Source organism: Tachysurus fulvidraco, chromosome 24, assembly GCF_022655615.1.
Source record: "Tachysurus fulvidraco isolate hzauxx_2018 chromosome 24, HZAU_PFXX_2.0, whole genome shotgun sequence".
NCBI lineage: Eukaryota > Metazoa > Chordata > Actinopteri > Siluriformes > Bagridae > Tachysurus > Tachysurus fulvidraco.
In genome coordinates this window covers 12986400-13004703 of record NC_062541.1, presented here as the reverse complement: position 1 = coordinate 13004703, position 18304 = coordinate 12986400, and the positions used below count along the sequence as shown (strand labels likewise).

Genomic DNA, 18304 nt, shown 5'->3' with positions numbered 1-18304 from the left:
ATGATCTGAGAACCAGACATTCACCTGTATTTATTATAATGAAAACAGATCAGCATTCAATATTTAAACAAAACGCCAAAACACAAGACAATCATGTTCTATTCAATGATTCAAATACTTTTCCATATGATCAACTTCTCTGATTCGTATTTCTGGAGATAATGTTCGATGTATTTCTGGATAAGTGTTACTATATTGTAAAGATAACTGTTTCTGTGATCTAACTACTGAATTTCACTGACTTGTATTCAATCTCTCAGAATAATAGTTAAAAAGAGCATCTACTGTACCATGTGGTTAAGTGAAATGTGTTCAGTGGCGTTTGGGGTGGCACGCCGAGTCAGTTGGGAGGGCACTGCCACCTAATGCCCCCCCCCCCTGGCAACAGGCCTGGATGTAGGGCATTACTGATCAGAAGGATGGGGTTCAAGGGCTTTCACTACCCATCATCCACTGTTAGAACCTGGACCAAGGCTCTCTCCAACTGTACTGCATCATCAAAATGGTCTTTTCTCCCTGTTGCTATTAGAATTTACAATCAGAGCTGCTCCCAGTGAACCAGTCACTATAATTACACACTGGGTTACTGTTTAACTGCAATAATAACAATAACAGTAAATAAAGTATTTAAACAACACGTGCAATAACAGAAATTTTGAAAAACGTGCAATATTAACTATGTGCAATATGTCTCCGTACTCGTGGTCTCTTTTTCTTCTTCTCTGTATCTATAGATTGTGTAATAATGTATATTATGTCTTTATTCTTTTATATATTTGCATTTCTTTCTCTTTGCTGCTGTAACAGAGAAATTCCCCCATTGTGGGACGAATAAAGGTATATCTTATCTTAAATAGAATTTAAAAATGAACAAAATTCTATTACATTTCATCATTTCATTTGAGTTGACACAACATAAATATATTATCTTCACTTGGTAATGTTAGGAATGTCCATTGAAGCAAGAAGTACTCAAATTCCCAGGATTCCCAGCTTCCTTTTCTTTTTCCTCCCAGCGCGATGGCTGACGGTATATTGGAGGTTGTTTGCTGTGAGCTGTTGACAGGAGGACGGCGCTCTCCGGCGCAGTGAAGTAACAGTGCGTGCTTTAGCCATGGCGGCCACAGGAGGAGGGAAAATCAGAACGAGACGATATCACATCGTGTCTAAACCTTACGGCAAGGCTAAACAGGTCAGTAAGAACACACGCTTTGTGCTCACGGTAAGGTTCTTTGTGTTGTCTTGAACTTTAATGTTTTTTTGTGTGTTTTCTCTCTCGCCGAAGCCATTTTGCGGCCTACTCTTTATTTTTTGCGGCCTGAGCTACTCGGGTCGTTAGTGAGGTTTTTCACTCGGCTTCTTTGTCACCGTTTTGTAAAAGGTTATCTATGGAAATATAAAGCTGAACAAAAAGAACTGACCTGACTAAATATACCTTAACGCTCTGGGATAGAGAAATGTGTACGATAGGTCGCTAGCTAGGCTAACGGCTAGGCTAAAGGCTAGACTAACGGCTCCGCACGCTAACCGCTAGCGCTGAAGTTTCTCAGCGGTTTTGTTTTAAAAACAAATTGAAATACGCTTTGTTGTTATGGTTGCTGTTACGGTATTTACTCGTCTATGACCAAAGTTAAAGAGCAAAGCTCAGATATTATATATCGTGGTTCTGTATTGAGATTAGCCGCTTTATTGCCCCAGTTTGGAAAGCGGCCAGGCCGGACACATGGGCACCTGAGCCGCTCAAACACGGAGCGTTAGCGTTAGCCTGCTAGTTAGCACTTTGTGCTCTCACACACTCCCGCGTCTTTACTTTGGGGGAAAAGACAACTGGAAGCGTTGTTCAAGGGATAATCGAGTAATTTGACAATTCGCTGTGTTTTTTTTTTTTTAAGAGCGAAGGAAAGGTAAAATGACGTGTTTGCGTGTTGTAGCATGCTTGCTTTTGTACACACGCGCACACATGTATAGAGATACGTGGAGATGGACGTACACGTTCTCTTCAGCTCCTCCGTCTTACCGACTCTTCAGGTAAGAGTAGCTAAAGCACCTACCAAAGGTCCACTAGCTACTAAGTATACAGACAAAAACCTTTAGATCCCAGCGAACACCAGTGATTTGGTTTACTGTAAAACAACAGTGATCCGTGATTGTTGTGAAACAACAGGAATTAATGACTGTTTCACTGTGAAACACTTGGCATCTGATTGTTATAGGAACACTTGTGATTGGTGATTGTTACAGGAACACTTGGGGTGGCGGATTATTATAGAAACACTTGGGATCTGATTGTTACAGGAACACTTGGGGTGGCGGATTATTATAGAAACACTTGGGATCTGATTGTTACAGGAACACTTGGGGTGGCGGATTATTATAGAAACACTTGGGATCTGATTGTTACAGGAACACTTGGGGTGGCGGATTATTATAGAAACACTTGGGATCTGATTGTTACAGGAACACTTGGGGTGGCGGATTATTATAGAAACACTTGGCATCTGATTGTTATAGGAACACTTGTGATTGGTGATTGTTACAGGAACACTTGGGGTGGCGGATTATTATAGAAACACTTGGGATCTGATTGTTACAGGAACACTTGGGGTGGCGGATTATTATAGAAACACTTGGGATCTGATTGTTATAGGAACACTTGTGATTGTTACAGGAACACTTGGGGTGGTGGATTATTATAGGAACACTTGGGATCTGATTGTTACAGGGACACTTGGGGTCGGGGATTGTTACAGGGACACTTGGGGTCGGGGATTGTTACAGGGACACTTGGGGTCGGGGATTGTTACAGGGACACTTGGGGTCGGGGATTGTTACAGGGACACTTGGGGTCGGGGATTGTTACAGGGACACTTGGGGTCGGGGATTGTTACAGGGACACTTGGGGTCGGGGATTGTTACAGGGACACTTGGGGTCGGGGATTGTTACAGGGACACTTGGGGTCGGGGATTGTTACAGGGACACTTGGGGTCGGGGATTGTTACAGGGACACTTGGGGTCGGGGATTGTTACAGGGACACTTGGGGTCGGGGATTGTTACAGGGACACTTGTTTTTTTTACATACTGTATGTGTATTTCTGGGTGTTCTCATCTTGTCTCTGTGTTCCAGAAGCGTATGGCACTAAAACAAATTCCTTGTATACACAAGCATACTTGGGAATAAAGATCATTCTGATTCTGATTCTAATTATAAAAACAGCGGTGATCTGTGATTGTTTTGCGCTCAGCACCGATCACCATTGTTCAAAACAACCAGTCAGCTTGAATTAGTCACAAAAGGAGTTTAAAATGTTGCTACATTAGGACGAGGAGTCTTTAGTACACTGAGAAATAAAGGCAGTTTGATGGTGCTGCAGGGATGAAGTCATTGCCTTTACTTGTCAGTAATATGCAAAGAGCTATTGTGTTGGTACACCTAGCCTGATTTGTTTACATAAACATGCTCATGTGCTGTGTTTTAATAACTGTCACAGCCTCGTCAAGCTGTTTATAGGCGCTCATAAATATTTAACTGTTTCACACATACATACAAATTATTTTCAGGCTGTTTTTCACCTCCAAATCACTCAATCCCATTACTTTAAAATAAATCAATTATCTTTTTATTAGTTTTAATGCCTCTGGTCTACAAACTGTCCAGACCAAATTAAATTAAACAAATTCAAACCGAACAGACAAAATGCAGTTAAACTCTTAAGCAAAATTTTGTTTTATTCTAAAGTGACAATTTTTTACCACTAAATTCAGCAAGGTCATGCAACAGTCCCAAACTATATAAAAATTTTATGGCAAGAATATTGTTAGATTTTACACAATTTTTTTTAAATGAACTGAGGGTTTTTTTTTTTTTTTTTTTTTTAATGAACACAAAATTTCAGGTTTAGTTTGGTCAGGTTTAGGTTTAGTTTAGTTTGTGTAACTCCTGGTTTTCTTATGGACCAAATGATCTGTAGAAAAAGAACAAATTTCTATGACAATCAATTGTAGGTAAAGACCGTCTACCTTCTTTTTTTTAATAAATCCAATTTATGCATGAAAGTGCTTATGTTTTAATAATCATGAACAGAGCTAGGTAGGATTCTTTTTACATTTCTATGATGTCATGAAACTTGTTTGCCGACAAACTGCGAGTAATATCAGTAGTGGTGGTGTTAAAGAAATCTTTGACAGTGTAATACTTGGATACATGAATTTCTCTTGATTTTCATATAAAATATTTAATAAATAAATAGAAACGAGCGTCCTTTGAAAAGGAGTGTTTTATATCTGGAATCTCCAGCAGAAGATAAAAATATCATAACGGATCGTTCCAGTCGTTTTGTAATTTAAAATAAAATCTGGGTTCATTTGTATTTCAGAAAAGTATGTAGTGACAATTTTATCATGATATTCATGTGTTCTTTTAGTTAATACTACTTTATTTGGACTCTGCGAGGCATCTACAATATTGTGTAAGATGTTGTGCAACACTAGTTCCTATTTTTGTGCAGTTTTGTTCAAGACGCTCTGTGGTTCAGACATAAATAATAGCAAATAAGTTTAAGTAGTCTTCAAAAAATAATAAACTCATCATTTGAGATGCCTCATCTCTCAAATATGAATTAAAAAAAGTCCTTTGTTTTATTTACAATGACAGCTTTTGGCAGATGCCCTTATCCAGAGCGAGTCTCCTTTTTTTTTTCTCCCCCAATCGAGCAATTAAGGATTAAGGGCCTTGCTCAGGGGCCCAACAGTGGCAGTTTGGTGGACTTGGGATCAAACCCACAACATTCCGATCGGTAGCCCAACACCTTAACCACCACCCTTTTTTATTTTATAAGCTTCCATTTGACTTGTGGGACAGTTGGTTTGTTTTGTCCACCTGTACTGCTTACAGTAACTAAATTGGGTCACAGCCCTCAGCTGGGGCTCAAGTGTGTGTGTGTGTGTGTGTGTGTGTGTGTGTGTGTGTGTAAACAGTTTAATTTCCTGCCATTAATTTATACCTGCAGCTAATGACAACTGAAAAGTAACTGTTCAGCCATTTGGAAAATACCTCTTCTCCTCTCTTGCTCAGTTTTTATCAGCTAATTTATTTTTTCTTTAATGCAATGCCAATGAAAGGGCTTCCTGTATAATCTAGGTAGTAAGGTTCAATCTGTCTGTCTCATGATTCAGTTAAAGAGAGATTTACTATTTATTTACTTGCCTCATAGTTTCACACTTAGCCATGATAATACACCCCACTACAGCATGTACAGCAGCAACAATTATAATGTGAATATTAAGTATTTATTAAGTATTTATTAATATAATAAGTATTTAGGTAGAGCAATCTCTAACCACACATTTTATAACTAAATAAAAATAACTAAACCCATTTTATGTCTCTCTGATCTTTTTTTAATCCTCTGCTACTCTGGTGAAAGCATCACGTTTTTAAATTGTCCATGTGTCTGTCCATACAGGTCTTGTCTCAGACTCTTACTGACTTGATTTTTTATTTTTTTTAAGGATGACATCGAATGTCTGATTTCTATGGACTTAAACCTGTAACCAAGGATTAAACTGATCAGAGATTTGAATTGTAAAGTCACAGAAAGGTCAACAGGAAAATTGTAGTGCCGGTGCATCCTGGTCTGTGGAGAACAAAAGGCCTCAAACGCTTTCATGGTGATTCTGTTCTGTGGCCTCTTTCAGTAAAGAACTGCTGCCTGCTTATTTCTGAATGACCACAGCTTCACCCCGTGTACACGGCGCTCTGTGTGTTAAGTGCTTAGTCGGCAATGTGGGCCGTTATCAATTAGGATGACATCACTTGGTTTTCGGATATGCTACTAGCTGGACACTTGATAGATAAGCAGGAGTTAAGTGAACCATGTGGTTATCAGGAAATCCCCTGCTGTGTAGTAATGTTTGTTATTTATTTATTTTTGAAGTGTGTGAGAGCTGCTTCACAGTTATCTTTATGCTATTTACTTTATCCTACATACTACTACATAGGATAAGAAAATGGCACTACATGGATCCATTGTTTGAAAATATTTCCTGTCGTTTTTTTTTTTCCCACTCAAGGGTGTATATGATATGAGCTGTTGATATTTACGTCTGGAAACATCATGCACCACCATGACCCTTTTTAATCTTGAGTATAAGTAACTGTTGGAGCTTATTGCTGTGGTAAATGACAGGCTTTTTCTCACAGCAGCCTGGACTGATCAGTCGAGTAACAGACACCGTGAAGAGCATAGTCCCCTCTTGGCTGCAGAAGTACTTTAATAATGGAGAGGTAGCTGAAGGAGGAGAGACCCATGTGCAAGTTGAGCAGAACAACATACCTACTCCTCCCAATGGCAATCAGGAACCTGCTCCGCTCCCTGATGGATGCGACTCCCCAGAACCCAGCACCAGTAACGCAGGTAGTGTCGCACCCATGTTTTAAAAAGATTCTGATGGACTACATGGGTGTGATTGACTATTTTTGCCATTTTATTCACCTAATCTTTATTTATGCTGTTTTTATTCCCCCCCCCTTCCAGAACCCTCTACAAGCAGAGCGTCTTTGAACTTCCAGGACGTTCTCTCCAGACCTCCGCTCAACCGCTCCCACCTACATTTCCCTTCCCAAGACGGATCCCCAGCACTTGGGGGCTCTCTCTTCTCCCAGCCTTCCACATCTACAGCTCCCTTTCCTGCAAGCCCCTTTGCCGTAAGCTCAAGCTTCTCTCTGGTGAAGGAGATCAAGGACTCTAGCTCTCAGCACGAGGACGACAATATCTCCACCACGAGTGGCTTTTCATCAAGAGCGTCTGATAAAGGTAGGGCAGAGTTTCAGGATGCATTGTGAAGCCTACAAACAACTTGACTTTTCAGCTTGCGACTTTACAACTTGCAACTCATTTTGCATAATGTTATTCGGTCTTAGATCGTTTATGGACCAGATGTACGTCAGATTACGTTCTCCAGGGTTAAGTACTGTGATGTAGTCCTAGACTGTCTATAGAGCGCTTTAATCTTCTTACAGATGTACCCACGTCAAAGACTGCACCACTCCTCTGGTCCCCTGAGATGGATCGCACACATACCGGATCACAGCCGGCTCACGCTGGTCTCAAGAGGCCAGCTTTCAATCTGTCAGTCTTTGGCACTTCCTCATCAGTAAGTGGAATGCATTTTTATTAGACTTTTTATTTATTTTATATATTAAGAGTAGGGTTGGGTATCAAAAGAAATTTTCCGATTCTGGTTCCAGTTCTGCCTTACGATTCCCGGTTCTGATTCCGAATCCATAATAAAAGAAATGTGGAAAATAATGCACAATACTTAAACAATTCCATTTGTGTTTATTAATCACTCTTTAAATATTTTAAACATAGCATTTCAATTCATATCAATTTAAATTTAAATAAAACCAACATCAAATTTAACATCCAGAATTACAACTTAGCAAAATAGTTAGCAATTTTTCTGAAGAAAAATGAACGTCTACTTTCTCTGGGAGAAGACGAGACCTTTCCTGGCTTATTGTATCTCCAGCTGTGGAGAAAACCCTCTCAGAGGGGTAGATTTGCTTCATTGTAGTAGCTTTGGAAATGAATCCACACTTTAGACTTTTTTTTTTTTTTTTTAGATATGTTTAACACAAAGCGTCCCTCAGCACAGCAGCGTGAGTGACTGATTTCTGTGGTAAGCTGCGTTAATTTGGTTTGGCTATTTAAAGTGACCGCTCCCAGCGATTTGCCCCTAATCACATCGGAACCAAAAGTTAAAAATTCCGCGCATTCCGGTTCCTGTTAAAAAAACCCCAGAGCCGGTTCCGAATAAGAACCGGTTCTTGGTTCCCAACCCTAAGAGGCAAATGGGTGCTGCTTATAGACAAGCAGTCATAGCCAGTGTTGTCTATATAGAATTGTTCATCATAACCCTATTTGAATGCTAAGTATGGTTGTGGTGGGAGTGACTTTGTGTTACTGGTAAAAACCAAATGTTATTGGATCTGAAATAAGAACTTATTGATGTGTTCGGTATTTTTTTTATAACCGCTTTTTTACCAAAGGTGCTATATACCCTAGGTGGCCAGTAGTTCCATCACACACACGCACTCTCTCTCTCACACACACACACACACAGTTTCTTTCCCAAACTGTTCCCACAAATTTTTAATCGAAAATTGCCTAGAATGTTGTTGTATGCTGTAGCTTATTGACTCAAGCTGGTTCCAGCATGCCAGTTCCCCTGTGCACAAAGTTGTTTAAGTAGACATTGCTTTGCCATAGTTTGTTGGGAAAAACGTGACTTGAGGGCTGACCCCAATCCTACTGAAGACCTTTGGGATAACCTGGAACTGTGTACCATTTATGACACTCTGTCTTCTTGATAAACACCTAAAATTTAGACCTCATCAATGCTCTTATTACTGGATAAACACACATCTTCACAGCCAGGCTTCAAAATCTAGTGGAAAGCCTTACAAGAACCATGGAGATTATCATTAGGATGTAAAAAAAGTATACAGTATATTTCATACAGATGATGCACGTGGTGTTGAATGGTTGAGATACCCACATAGCTTTGGCTGTAGAGTAAATTTACCCTGCGACTGCTTGCAGCCTTAAACTTTACAGTGCTATACAGGGGTTGAGACAGTTGCATATTGTATTCATATTTCTTTGCTTTTTCAGTCTGTGATGAACAGTTCGGTGCTGAACTCCACTCAGCTGGGAGATTCTCCCTTCTATCCAGGGAAGACTACTTATGGTGGCGCTTCAGCAGCCAAGACTGCTCGTTCACGACCGGGCACGCCTTATCAGGTCTGTATAGTGAGATGTTTCATACCGAAGTCTGTCTGTTAGTACAGATCGAACACTGGCAAGATTAATGTCGTGCTGATCCCTTAACTGGGGTAAGCGAGTGATTCGCTCTCAGTCAGCTTCTATCACTGGGTCAATTTGCAGTATAATTAATTAAATGTGAACCCTACACTCCAGTGCCTTCCTAGTTTGTCTTTCAAGAACCTCGCTGCTTCACATTTACTATTTTTAATGAACACTTGACCTTGTGAGATTAGAAATATCCTGTATGTATTCATTCATGTTCCTCAGGCTCCTGTGAGGAGACAGATCAAGGCCAAACCGGCAGGAGCTCAGCCGTGTGGAGTGACCAGCGCCACAGCCAGACGCATCCTGCAGTCACTAGAGCGCATGTCTAGCCCTCTTGCTGTGAGTGGTTTGACCCTGTCTAAATGCCTTCTGCTGAAATCACTCATGGTAGCTGTTCAGAAGTGTTGCATTAATAGAAACACTGTCATTAAAATCAACTTCTTTGCTTGTTTCATTTCAGGATGCGAAAAGAATTCCATCAGCAGTTTCCTCTCCTTTATCATCAGTAAGTTAGACATTTTATATAATTGTGTAAAAACTCTGTTCTTATTATGGTTGACCTCTTAAAGGACTTTCTTTTCTCTTTTTTCCCCCTCCTAGTCATTGAATCGCACAGATCTAGATGTTCATTTCCAGTCTAAGAGGAAAAAGGTGCGTAAACTTGTCAGCTGTCATCAAATGTTGTGAGACGCTTTAGCCAGCTGCTGCAAAGCTGTTAAGTGTTTTCTAAGCTTCGTGTATGTCCCCTACACACGAAAATACACACTGCCTGTTACAGACAGCTGTGGCAGCTGCTCACTGCTTCCCAACAGTAGTTAATTCAGCCATTATAACTAAAAGCCAATAATGTCTGACTGAGATGATTATAGTCCAGAATAATATGAATACTTCTAACTAAACAAAACGGGACAGAAGTTTTCTGTGTTGAGTTTTGTTAAATGAAGAGTATTTTATCCATTAGCAGTACATACGTACTTGTTCGTTATCCTCAACCACAGCTGGCATAATGTGTCTTAGATGTTAGTAATTTAACCCAATATTTAGCATGCATCATATATATATTTTTTCTGACTTGCCTATTGTCTATGGTTTATTAGCTGGAACCGGCTGTCCCGCCTGTGCAGAAACTGGTGATCCCAGCTGCCGCAGCTGTGTCTGGGAACCGCTCCGTGTCTTTCCGCCCTTCGCTAACTCCTGGATCTGTTAGCAGAGGTGTGGAAAAGGGCAGCAAGGAGACGGTCAGTACTTAAAAGAGCTGTGAGATGATGACAACCATGTTTAAGCCTGACTTGTATTTTATTCCGTTTAATACACACCCTAACTCTGACAATCCAATGAGCCACTTTCAGGACTAGATGAGATTTAACTTGTTTTAAAAAGAAAAACTGTTGACTCTTGACTAAACAACCCCTCCCCTTTTTTTTAGCCTGTTAGACGGTCCCCTCATATCCCAGATGCAATTCCAGCTGCCACACCAAGGTGAGACTTATTCTTGATATTTTGTAATTGCGTGGCCCTTCAGGCACATGTTACAGTATGAGGTTTGTTTTTAAGCATTGATCTCTTCCCAGCGATTTTCTCATAAATGTTGCATTTTCAAACGCCTCTCTTTGCTGTTTCTGGTTGTTGTGTGCTTCCTATGATTACTGTCTTTTGGTACACTCTCTTGGTTGTTAAACAGGTTCATGATGTTTCCTCCTCATGCTAGTCTTGTCATTTTAATATTCTAACAATATTTCTAGCAGGTCCATATGACTGATGTTGTGACTATAGGTACCGGTTTTCTTGTGTTGTCAGCCATGATGCTGTGTTGTCAAGCAAAACATGGAGGAAACATAAGCCAAGGACCCACAATACTCACTGCTCTTGTTGTTTGTTTTGTGTGTCAAGGACAGCAGGAACTCTACTACTGAAATAGTCTAGTTCATACAAGAAAACCTGTTTTATCCTCGTATGAAAATCATCTACACACGTTTATTTGTATTCATATATTTATTTTTCTTGCCTCAGCACAAGCAGCCTGTCGTACCCGTTGTCCAGTACACCTGCTATCTGCATCACGGGTGGCGGCAAGATGAAGCGAGAAAGGAGCATCCGCCCTTCCACCAAAAGACCTGATGACGAGGTTGCTAACTCTATTTGAATTACTGCTTAAACCAGGTCTTTAGTTCTGAAACTTGAGGTTCAAGTGGCGGTTGAAGACCTACTTATTCAGGAAACACTTCAACTAGCACTTCTTTCCCTATCTTTAGCATTAAAAAAACAAACAAACAAAAAACCTGACACTTTTTCATTGTAACTTTGAACAAATGTTTTAAACTCATGGTATCAAGTATGTAACCTAGTGAGCCAGCATAAATGTATCCAATGCTAGAGATTTAAGCACTTATGTACGTCGCTCTGGATAAGGGCGTCTGCCAAATGCTGTAAATGTAAAATGTAAATGTTTCTTGACCAGGTTGCTGAAGTGCCGAATCTGCCTGCTGTCTCTCTGCCGATCAGTAACTTCAAGCTGCCTACTTTCAGTTTCTCATCCCCACCCCCTGCATCGACCCTCACCCCGAGCACCAGGCCAATGCCACTGGTCTCTGAGCAAGCAGCCAACAGCAAGGTTAGGACCGACAGCCATCTAATCACAGCTGCTGTGTAACTTCCTGTACTAAAATTAACATTCATGCAAACCATACTGAGAGAAATGCCTTTTTTTTGGACTTTGTTTGATGCAATAGATCAAACAGTCTCTTTAGGATTATAAGAGTTGAGTGCTCATGTTCTAATGGTGTTTTTGTTTAATTCAGGGGACAAATGCTGTGTCTACATCCGTTTCTTTTACCTTTTCTTCACCCATTGTCAAGGCAACAGCTGGCAGTCCAATGTCCTTTTCTCCATCAGTAGGTTTTCTAGTTCTGTTCTGTTTTTTTTTTTTTTTTTTTTACATTCTGCGTGTGGAAAAACAAACCAATACACTTTGCCTTTCCTATTCTACAGTCTGAATTTACCTTCAGCGCACCTACTATGAAGACTGCAACTTCCATGTCAAATGGGAAACTTGCTCTAGCAGTATCTGCATGTAAGTGACTTGTTCTAAGTGAATGTCTGCTTCTTAAGGTTGATGTTCAACATCTTAGCATCCTCTTGTGTTTCGCAGTAAAACCAACCAGCGAACATAGCGAGGAGTTTGATGGGCCTTTCAAACCTGCTAAGACTTTAAAGCAGGGTAGTGTTCTGGATATCCTTAAAGGACCCGGTAAGACCACTTTTAGTTTTAAAAAAATAGCTTTTTTTTTTTTTAATCTTTGAGTATACGAGTGTCATAACTACAGGCACCACACTACAGAAAACTGCACTGACGTATGCATGTCTTGAACCAGGCCTTAATTTATTTTTTATTTATTAATGTTTTAATTTTATGGAGAAGCTGGATACATTATCAGTTGTGAATCTGGGGTCAGCTTTGCTCAGAATTGTTCCACATGTCAGTATCATCTGCATTCTTGTGAAATTAGCTCTGCCATCATATATTTTAATTTCTACAAGTTCTAACAATACCAACACCCCACCTCTAGGTTTTGCTCCTCCAGCCCAGACCTCCTCTGAAACAGAACCCACAAAGTCGACACGCAGCACATCTGTACATACACCCTTGACTTCTCTCTCTGGGTTCGGAGAGAAGTTTAAACCTGCAGCAGGATCATGGAACTGTGGCACCTGCCTGCTGCAAAACAAATCCTCAGACAAAAAGTGTGTGGCCTGCCAGGCTCCACAGCCCAGCACAGACTCTTCATCCAGGTCGGACAGTAAACCTGTGAAAGCCCCCGCTGCTAGTCATAGTTCTTTGTTTGCCCCGCCAGCTGGAAGCTGGGAATGTGACACGTGTCTGGTGCAGAACAAGCCTGAGGTGGTTAAATGTGTAGCGTGCGAAACATCCAGGCCAGGAACTGGAGTAAAGCCTGCACTGACTCGGCCTCCTGTCTCTGAGGTCTCCTTAACACCTACTGCTTCTTCTACCCCAGCCACCAGTTCCACAACCACCACCACATCTGGACTAAGTTTGGCTGACAAGTTTAAGAAGCCAGAGGGGGCATGGGATTGCGACGTATGCATGGTTCAAAATAAAGCACAGGATTCTAAGTGTGTAGCGTGTCAGAGCGCTAAACCAGGTACGTTCTAACCCTTTTATCTGAACAACCAAGAGACAGTCTTTTGCTTTTGGGAATGAGTTGTACACTGGATTTAAGAAGTCGTGATTAAAAATGATCTATAGGATTGCTTAAGAGATTCTTTTAACATTTGTGTTCCACTTTAACTGACTGGTCTGTGTTGAAATAAACAGGAGTATCAGCAGTACCGTCATTCCAAGCACCTTCATCCCTGCCTCCTGCATCTACACCAGCAAGTAGTGCTCCTCTTTTGGGATTTGGTGACCAGTTCAAGAAACCTGAGGGCAGTTGGGAGTGTGACGTCTGCTGTGTTCAAAACAAGGCTGAGGACCAGCAGTGTGTGGCCTGCCAATCAACCAAACCGGGAGCTAAAGTAGAAACCAAAGGTAGCAAGAATAGTTAACGCTGCTATAGTGTATATAAATGTGTATACTATACTTTTTTTTTTCATGGTGAAATCCAAACAAATCTGGTATATTTCAGCCGCATCCCTAAAATTCTAAAAGAACTTAGCTATATCTGCAAAATCTGTATATTTGGAAGGAAAAAATGTTTCAAGCAAATGTTTTTTTTGTTGAGTCCTCACACATTTACTGAGATCCTGTTTTTCAGGTATTGGCCCTCAGACATCCAGCACTAATTCAACCTCAAGTGCATTCAAATTTGGTTCCTCAAATTCAAGCTCTGCTGAATTGAAATTTGGTGGCACTTTTTCAAACTCCACCTCCGCAATGTCCTTTAAATTTGGCAATGCTCCTTCAGACTCTGCTGCAACTTCTGTAGGCTTCAAATTCGGAGGCGCTTCCTCAGAACGCACCTCAACAGGTGCCAGTTCAACTGAGAGTTTCAAGTTTGGTGGCGCATCAGATGGCTTTAAATTTGGAGCAGCCTCTACTTCTGAATCGACGAGTGAAGAGAAAAAGAGCGAGACTCAAAATTCTGCGCCTGGTTTTAAGTTTGGAGGAAGCGGTGCAAGTGTCGGCTCTGGCTTTAAATTTGGAGCAGCCTCCACTTCGGAATCAACAAGTGAAGAGAAAAAGAGCGAGTCTCAAAATTCTACTGCTGGTTTTAAATTTGGAGGAAACCCTATAAGCACTGCTACTACAACTGCATCAGGGGGCTTTGCATTTGGGCTTTCAAAACCTGAAGACAAAACGGGGTCCAATCTGTTGTTCAGTTTGTCAGTGCCTAAAGCCAAAGGTGAAAAGGAAGACCCTCTTCCATCCCCAGATGCTGTTTCTGAGTCTAACACAGCTGAATTGTTTGGAGAGGGAACCCCACAGGAGACTTCGACCACTACTTTCATGTTTGGTAAACCAGAGGAGAAAAAGGATACCTCAAGTGGCTTTCTGTTCACTGGAGCCAAGGAGGCTGACAAACCTGCACCCTCTGTGGGCTTCAGTTTCAGCAAGCCAGACCCTCCAAAGGAGCTCCCCAAACCTTCATTTGCATTTGGAAAACCTGCTGAGCCCACAGAAACCACAAAGCCAGCATTTGGCTTTGGACAGAATGCCACAGGTGAGTGATGGTTTTCTGTAGTGTCAGTTGCTTAGTGTGTAAATATTAACCACAAGTGTAATATTTTCTCTCCCTCTTTTTTTTTTTATTTAATGAATGAATTTTTCCCCCCAGACAATACAGCACCAAAGCCTACGTTTGCTTTTATGGGTAGTTCAGCCGCCACCCCTGCCTCCAATAGTCTTGCACCCAGCCTCTTTGGGACTCCCAGCAGTTCGAGCCAAGCCCCCAACCCTGCTCCAAACAGCAACTTTGTTTTTGGCCAGAGTTCCTCTTCAGATGCACCTTCCAAGAGCTTTATGTTCGGGCAGCAGCAGCAAGAAACCCAGCCAGCTTCAGTAGAACCCTCTGCTGGTCCTAATCCAGTACCAACTTTCGTCTTTGGCTCTGTGAGCAATTCAAACGCATCACCATTCGCCTTCGGCGGTGCATCTTCTACACCCACGTCTACAGGTTAGTTTTGTGTTTGAGACTCTTTTTGTAGTGTCTTCATTTTGATCTATAATTCTCCTGTTTTAAAACTACACATTTCCTTTTGATGCTCCTGCATATGAGTAACAAAATTCTTGCACCCGCTTCAGCTCCTGCACCTTCTGCAGCTCCAGCTCCATTTGGGTTTACTGCCACCACTTCCACCTCTGGCTTTGGCTCTGGACAGACCCCAGCATTTGGCTCTGCACAGTCCACTGTTCCAGCTTTTGGCTCAGCTGCATCCTCTTTCACAGCCACAGCATCAGCAGCTCCTGCCTTTGGAGTTAAGCCTAGCGCTCCTTCCGTGTTCGGCCAGCAGCCCAACTCAACACCTGCTTTTGGGTCATCTACTGCCTCTTCTGGACAAGGTGAGGAACTGCATTTTTACTTGTGCGACAAATATGTTCTTTTATATAACAGTGTATTCAAAAATAAATCCACTGAGCTAGTGGGTTGACTAAATTGATATTCTTTTATCTTGGATACCCCAACACCTCTGTTTTTAGGAGCCTTCCAGTTTGGGGGAGCCACAGCTTTTGGGGTAACTGGTAGCAACAACAGCAATGTGTTTACATTTGGAGGAGGGTCTGGAGGTACAGCCAGTCCTGCAGCATCTCCAGCCATGCCTGCACAGCCAGCAGCACCTGTAGGAGGCTTTGGCTTCTCACAGTCCCCGGCCTTCAATATCGGGTAAGATGCACCATAAACAGACAGAAAAGAACTTTTCTACTGGTAGAAACGGCTTAATTACTAAGTAAATAATAAATCTATGAATACAACAAAATTTCTTGAAGGATTTAAATTTGATGTGTAAACCTTACTTTCTTATGGAGATTATAGTATTAGAATTGATTTTATTGCTTTTATAATAGGCTTTTTAAAATGGCATCAGAAACAAGAAAATATTTGCACTGCAATAAAGGAAGACTTTTTTTTCTTTTTCTTTTAAAGCACTTTTGCTGTCCTGTTGTAAACAATTAGAATGTGGTGAAAAGCTTACATTTTCTTCAAATAACATGAGTCATTTGTTATTTAAACAAAAAACTCTTCCTCCTTTTTCGGCTTTTCCCATTAGGGGTTGCCACAGCGAATCATCTGTTTTTAAACCCTGATGGCTTGCATGTTTAAATTTGGCACGTTTTATGCCGGATACCCTTCCTGACGCAACCCTCTCTATTTATCCAGGCTTGGGATCGGAAAAATTGTGTTTTGAGTAAATACGAAACAGTTTCATCTCCTGCATCTGTTTCACACAACAGTCTCGAGAGTTTACACAGAAATGTTTGAAAAACAAAAGATGTGTGACAGTTCTCTGGGTGGAAACGCCTTGTTGATGAGTGAGATCAGCTAAAAATGGTTAGATTGGTCCTCTGAACTTTCGCATCAATAAGCCATTTTAATCTGTGAACCCTCTGTAAACTGGCAGTTTGTTTTTCCACATCATTCTGTGTAAACTCTACAGACTGTTGAGTACTCAGAAACTGCCGATCTCCTGTGACTGTGCCAAGCTTAAATTTACAGATCACATTTTTTTCTTCATTCCGATGTTTGATGTTGATAACTGGAGCTCTTGCATGATCTGAATCTGCATGATTTTATATGATGTTCTGCTGCCGCTGGATTGGCTAATTGATAACTTGTGATATAAAAATGACCAGTGAGTAACGCTTTTTATTCTTCCCTCAGGTCAGTAAAGAGTTCCAGCCCGGCACCGGCTGGACAGCATGGCATCGCCGGCCGAAAGATCAAAACTGCTGTCCGGCGTAGGAAGTAAAGCTGGAGATGATTCAGACTGCCTCACCTTTAGAACAAACACTGAAGTACTTAGTATTTTGAGCTTGGTACAAACTGCTCTCTATTGCCAGGAGATTTGTTTTGCAGTCGAGGGTCATTGGTAGACTGTGGAGCCCTGGCCCTCTGACTGAAATTCACAGAGACTCAAAAACGTGAAATAAATGAATACAATCAAGCAAAAACCTTACCTTGTGCAGGAACGGTATATCTATTTTCAGCATCTGCAATATTGGCGAGATTTGCGCATGACTTTTTGTAAGGAAAGCATACCATGCAAAAACAAATTTAGGGCAGTGACAAATAGGTTTTACTTGGGTGATCTGCAGGTAAATCTGCACGTGGCAGAGAAAAGGACTTGTTGCTGTATGTACAGTGAGGTGAGTGTTCCTGTGTCCTGAATGAAGCATTTTCTTTTTTTTGCGCGCAGATTTGTATGTATGTGTGGTTTCTTTGTACAATTGTGCTGGTTGAAAAATGGAGGCAAATGAATGTGTTTAAGGAAAGGGCTGGGTGGAAGTGTGGGTTACACCCACGTGCTGTCGATTTAGTAAGTGGAAAATGTAGCCCTGCCGCTCTCCTCAGAACCTCTGTAAATCTGCACTTCTAAGTCTGCTCAAGTTCATCCTCAAATGTTCTTTTAGTCCCTCCTTCTCTCCTCCTATTACTCTCCCATTTTCATGTTTCTCGATTCTCTACGCCTCATCTACACCTTTTTGTCTCCTGCCTTTTGAATATTATTAAAAAAAATTGTAAATAGTAACTTTTTTTTTTAATCTGTGAAGTTTGAGTGTTAAACAAGCTTATTTTTCATTTTCTTTTTTTTTTTGTCTTTTAGAATTTATGTAAAGCCCTTAATTCAAAGTTACCCAAATCCATTTAAAAATGACCTTAAATGCAAATTGGGGATCCTTTGAAGACTAAAGGTATATTGGCATTTCTGATCCACTTTTGTTTGGACCAAAACCAGTATTGTAAAAAGTGTTAAGTATATATTTTTCTATTGCTTGTTTAAATGGACTTAGGGTGACTTTGGATCATAAGGACATCTACTTAATTTTAAAGCCATGATAATTATTACTGAACAAGTGATAAATAAAACCATGGATAATTGCCATCAATAAAATTATGAAACGATTGTTTATTTCAGTGTGTCTTGTTTTGGGCAGTAGTATGAAGCACTAGGCTATTGTTCTCACACGAATTGTGCTGTGTATGTTTCAGTAAATTTACAATGTATGGTTTAAACAAATTAAAGAGAAGTATACCACACCATCATTTGGTACATCAACTGAACTGCTCACACTGTTAGGACCATCTGCTTGTCGATGGGGGGGGAAAACTTGTATCCTTACTGATGCTACATGGTAGACAAGTTGCTCTTAGGAAAATAAAAACAAAGCAACCTTGAAAATGCCCAGCTGCTAGATATTCTACTAGCTTGACTGACCAGCTTTGGGTTTCGGTAGATGAAATGTTTGTCTAACTA

At 40.9% G+C, this 18304-nt stretch overlaps 1 protein-coding gene across 2 annotated transcripts; it reads left to right on the top strand.

The window, feature by feature from the left end:
- The first annotated feature begins 1022 nt into the window (after positions 1 to 1022).
- On the top strand, positions 1023 to 17953 carry nup153 (nucleoporin 153). Of its 2 annotated transcripts, none has more exons than XM_027175759.2 (22): positions 1023 to 1192; positions 6205 to 6415; positions 6536 to 6814; positions 7021 to 7154; positions 8678 to 8806; positions 9098 to 9214; positions 9336 to 9380; positions 9476 to 9526; positions 9973 to 10113; positions 10302 to 10354; positions 10886 to 11000; positions 11334 to 11486; positions 11674 to 11766; positions 11864 to 11945; positions 12024 to 12122; positions 12442 to 13035; positions 13209 to 13421; positions 13648 to 14553; positions 14668 to 15006; positions 15135 to 15392; positions 15531 to 15714; positions 16711 to 17953. In XM_027175759.2, the coding sequence occupies exons 1-22, from the start codon at positions 1115 to 1117 to the stop codon at positions 16796 to 16798; spliced, it is 4362 nt and encodes a 1453-aa protein (XP_027031560.2). In that variant the 5' UTR covers positions 1023 to 1114; the 3' UTR covers positions 16799 to 17953. The 2 variants fall into 2 exon arrangements, with proteins under 2 accessions (XP_027031560.2, XP_027031559.2); XM_027175758.2 differs by having other exon boundaries at positions 6202 to 6415.
- Positions 17954 to 18304: the final 351 nt, after the last annotated feature.

Excerpts from the sequence above, each read along its gene's own strand:
- nup153 (XM_027175758.2), top strand. The coding sequence starts at position 1,115 with ATGGCGGCCACAGGAGGAGGGAAAATCAGAACGAGACGATATCACATC. Across the intron at positions 6,815-7,020 it reads ATCAAGAGCGTCTGATAAAG|ATGTACCCACGTCAAAGACT; the intron begins GTAGGGCAGAGT and ends ATCTTCTTACAG. Across the intron at positions 7,155-8,677 it reads TCTTTGGCACTTCCTCATCA|TCTGTGATGAACAGTTCGGT; the intron begins GTAAGTGGAATG and ends TTGCTTTTTCAG.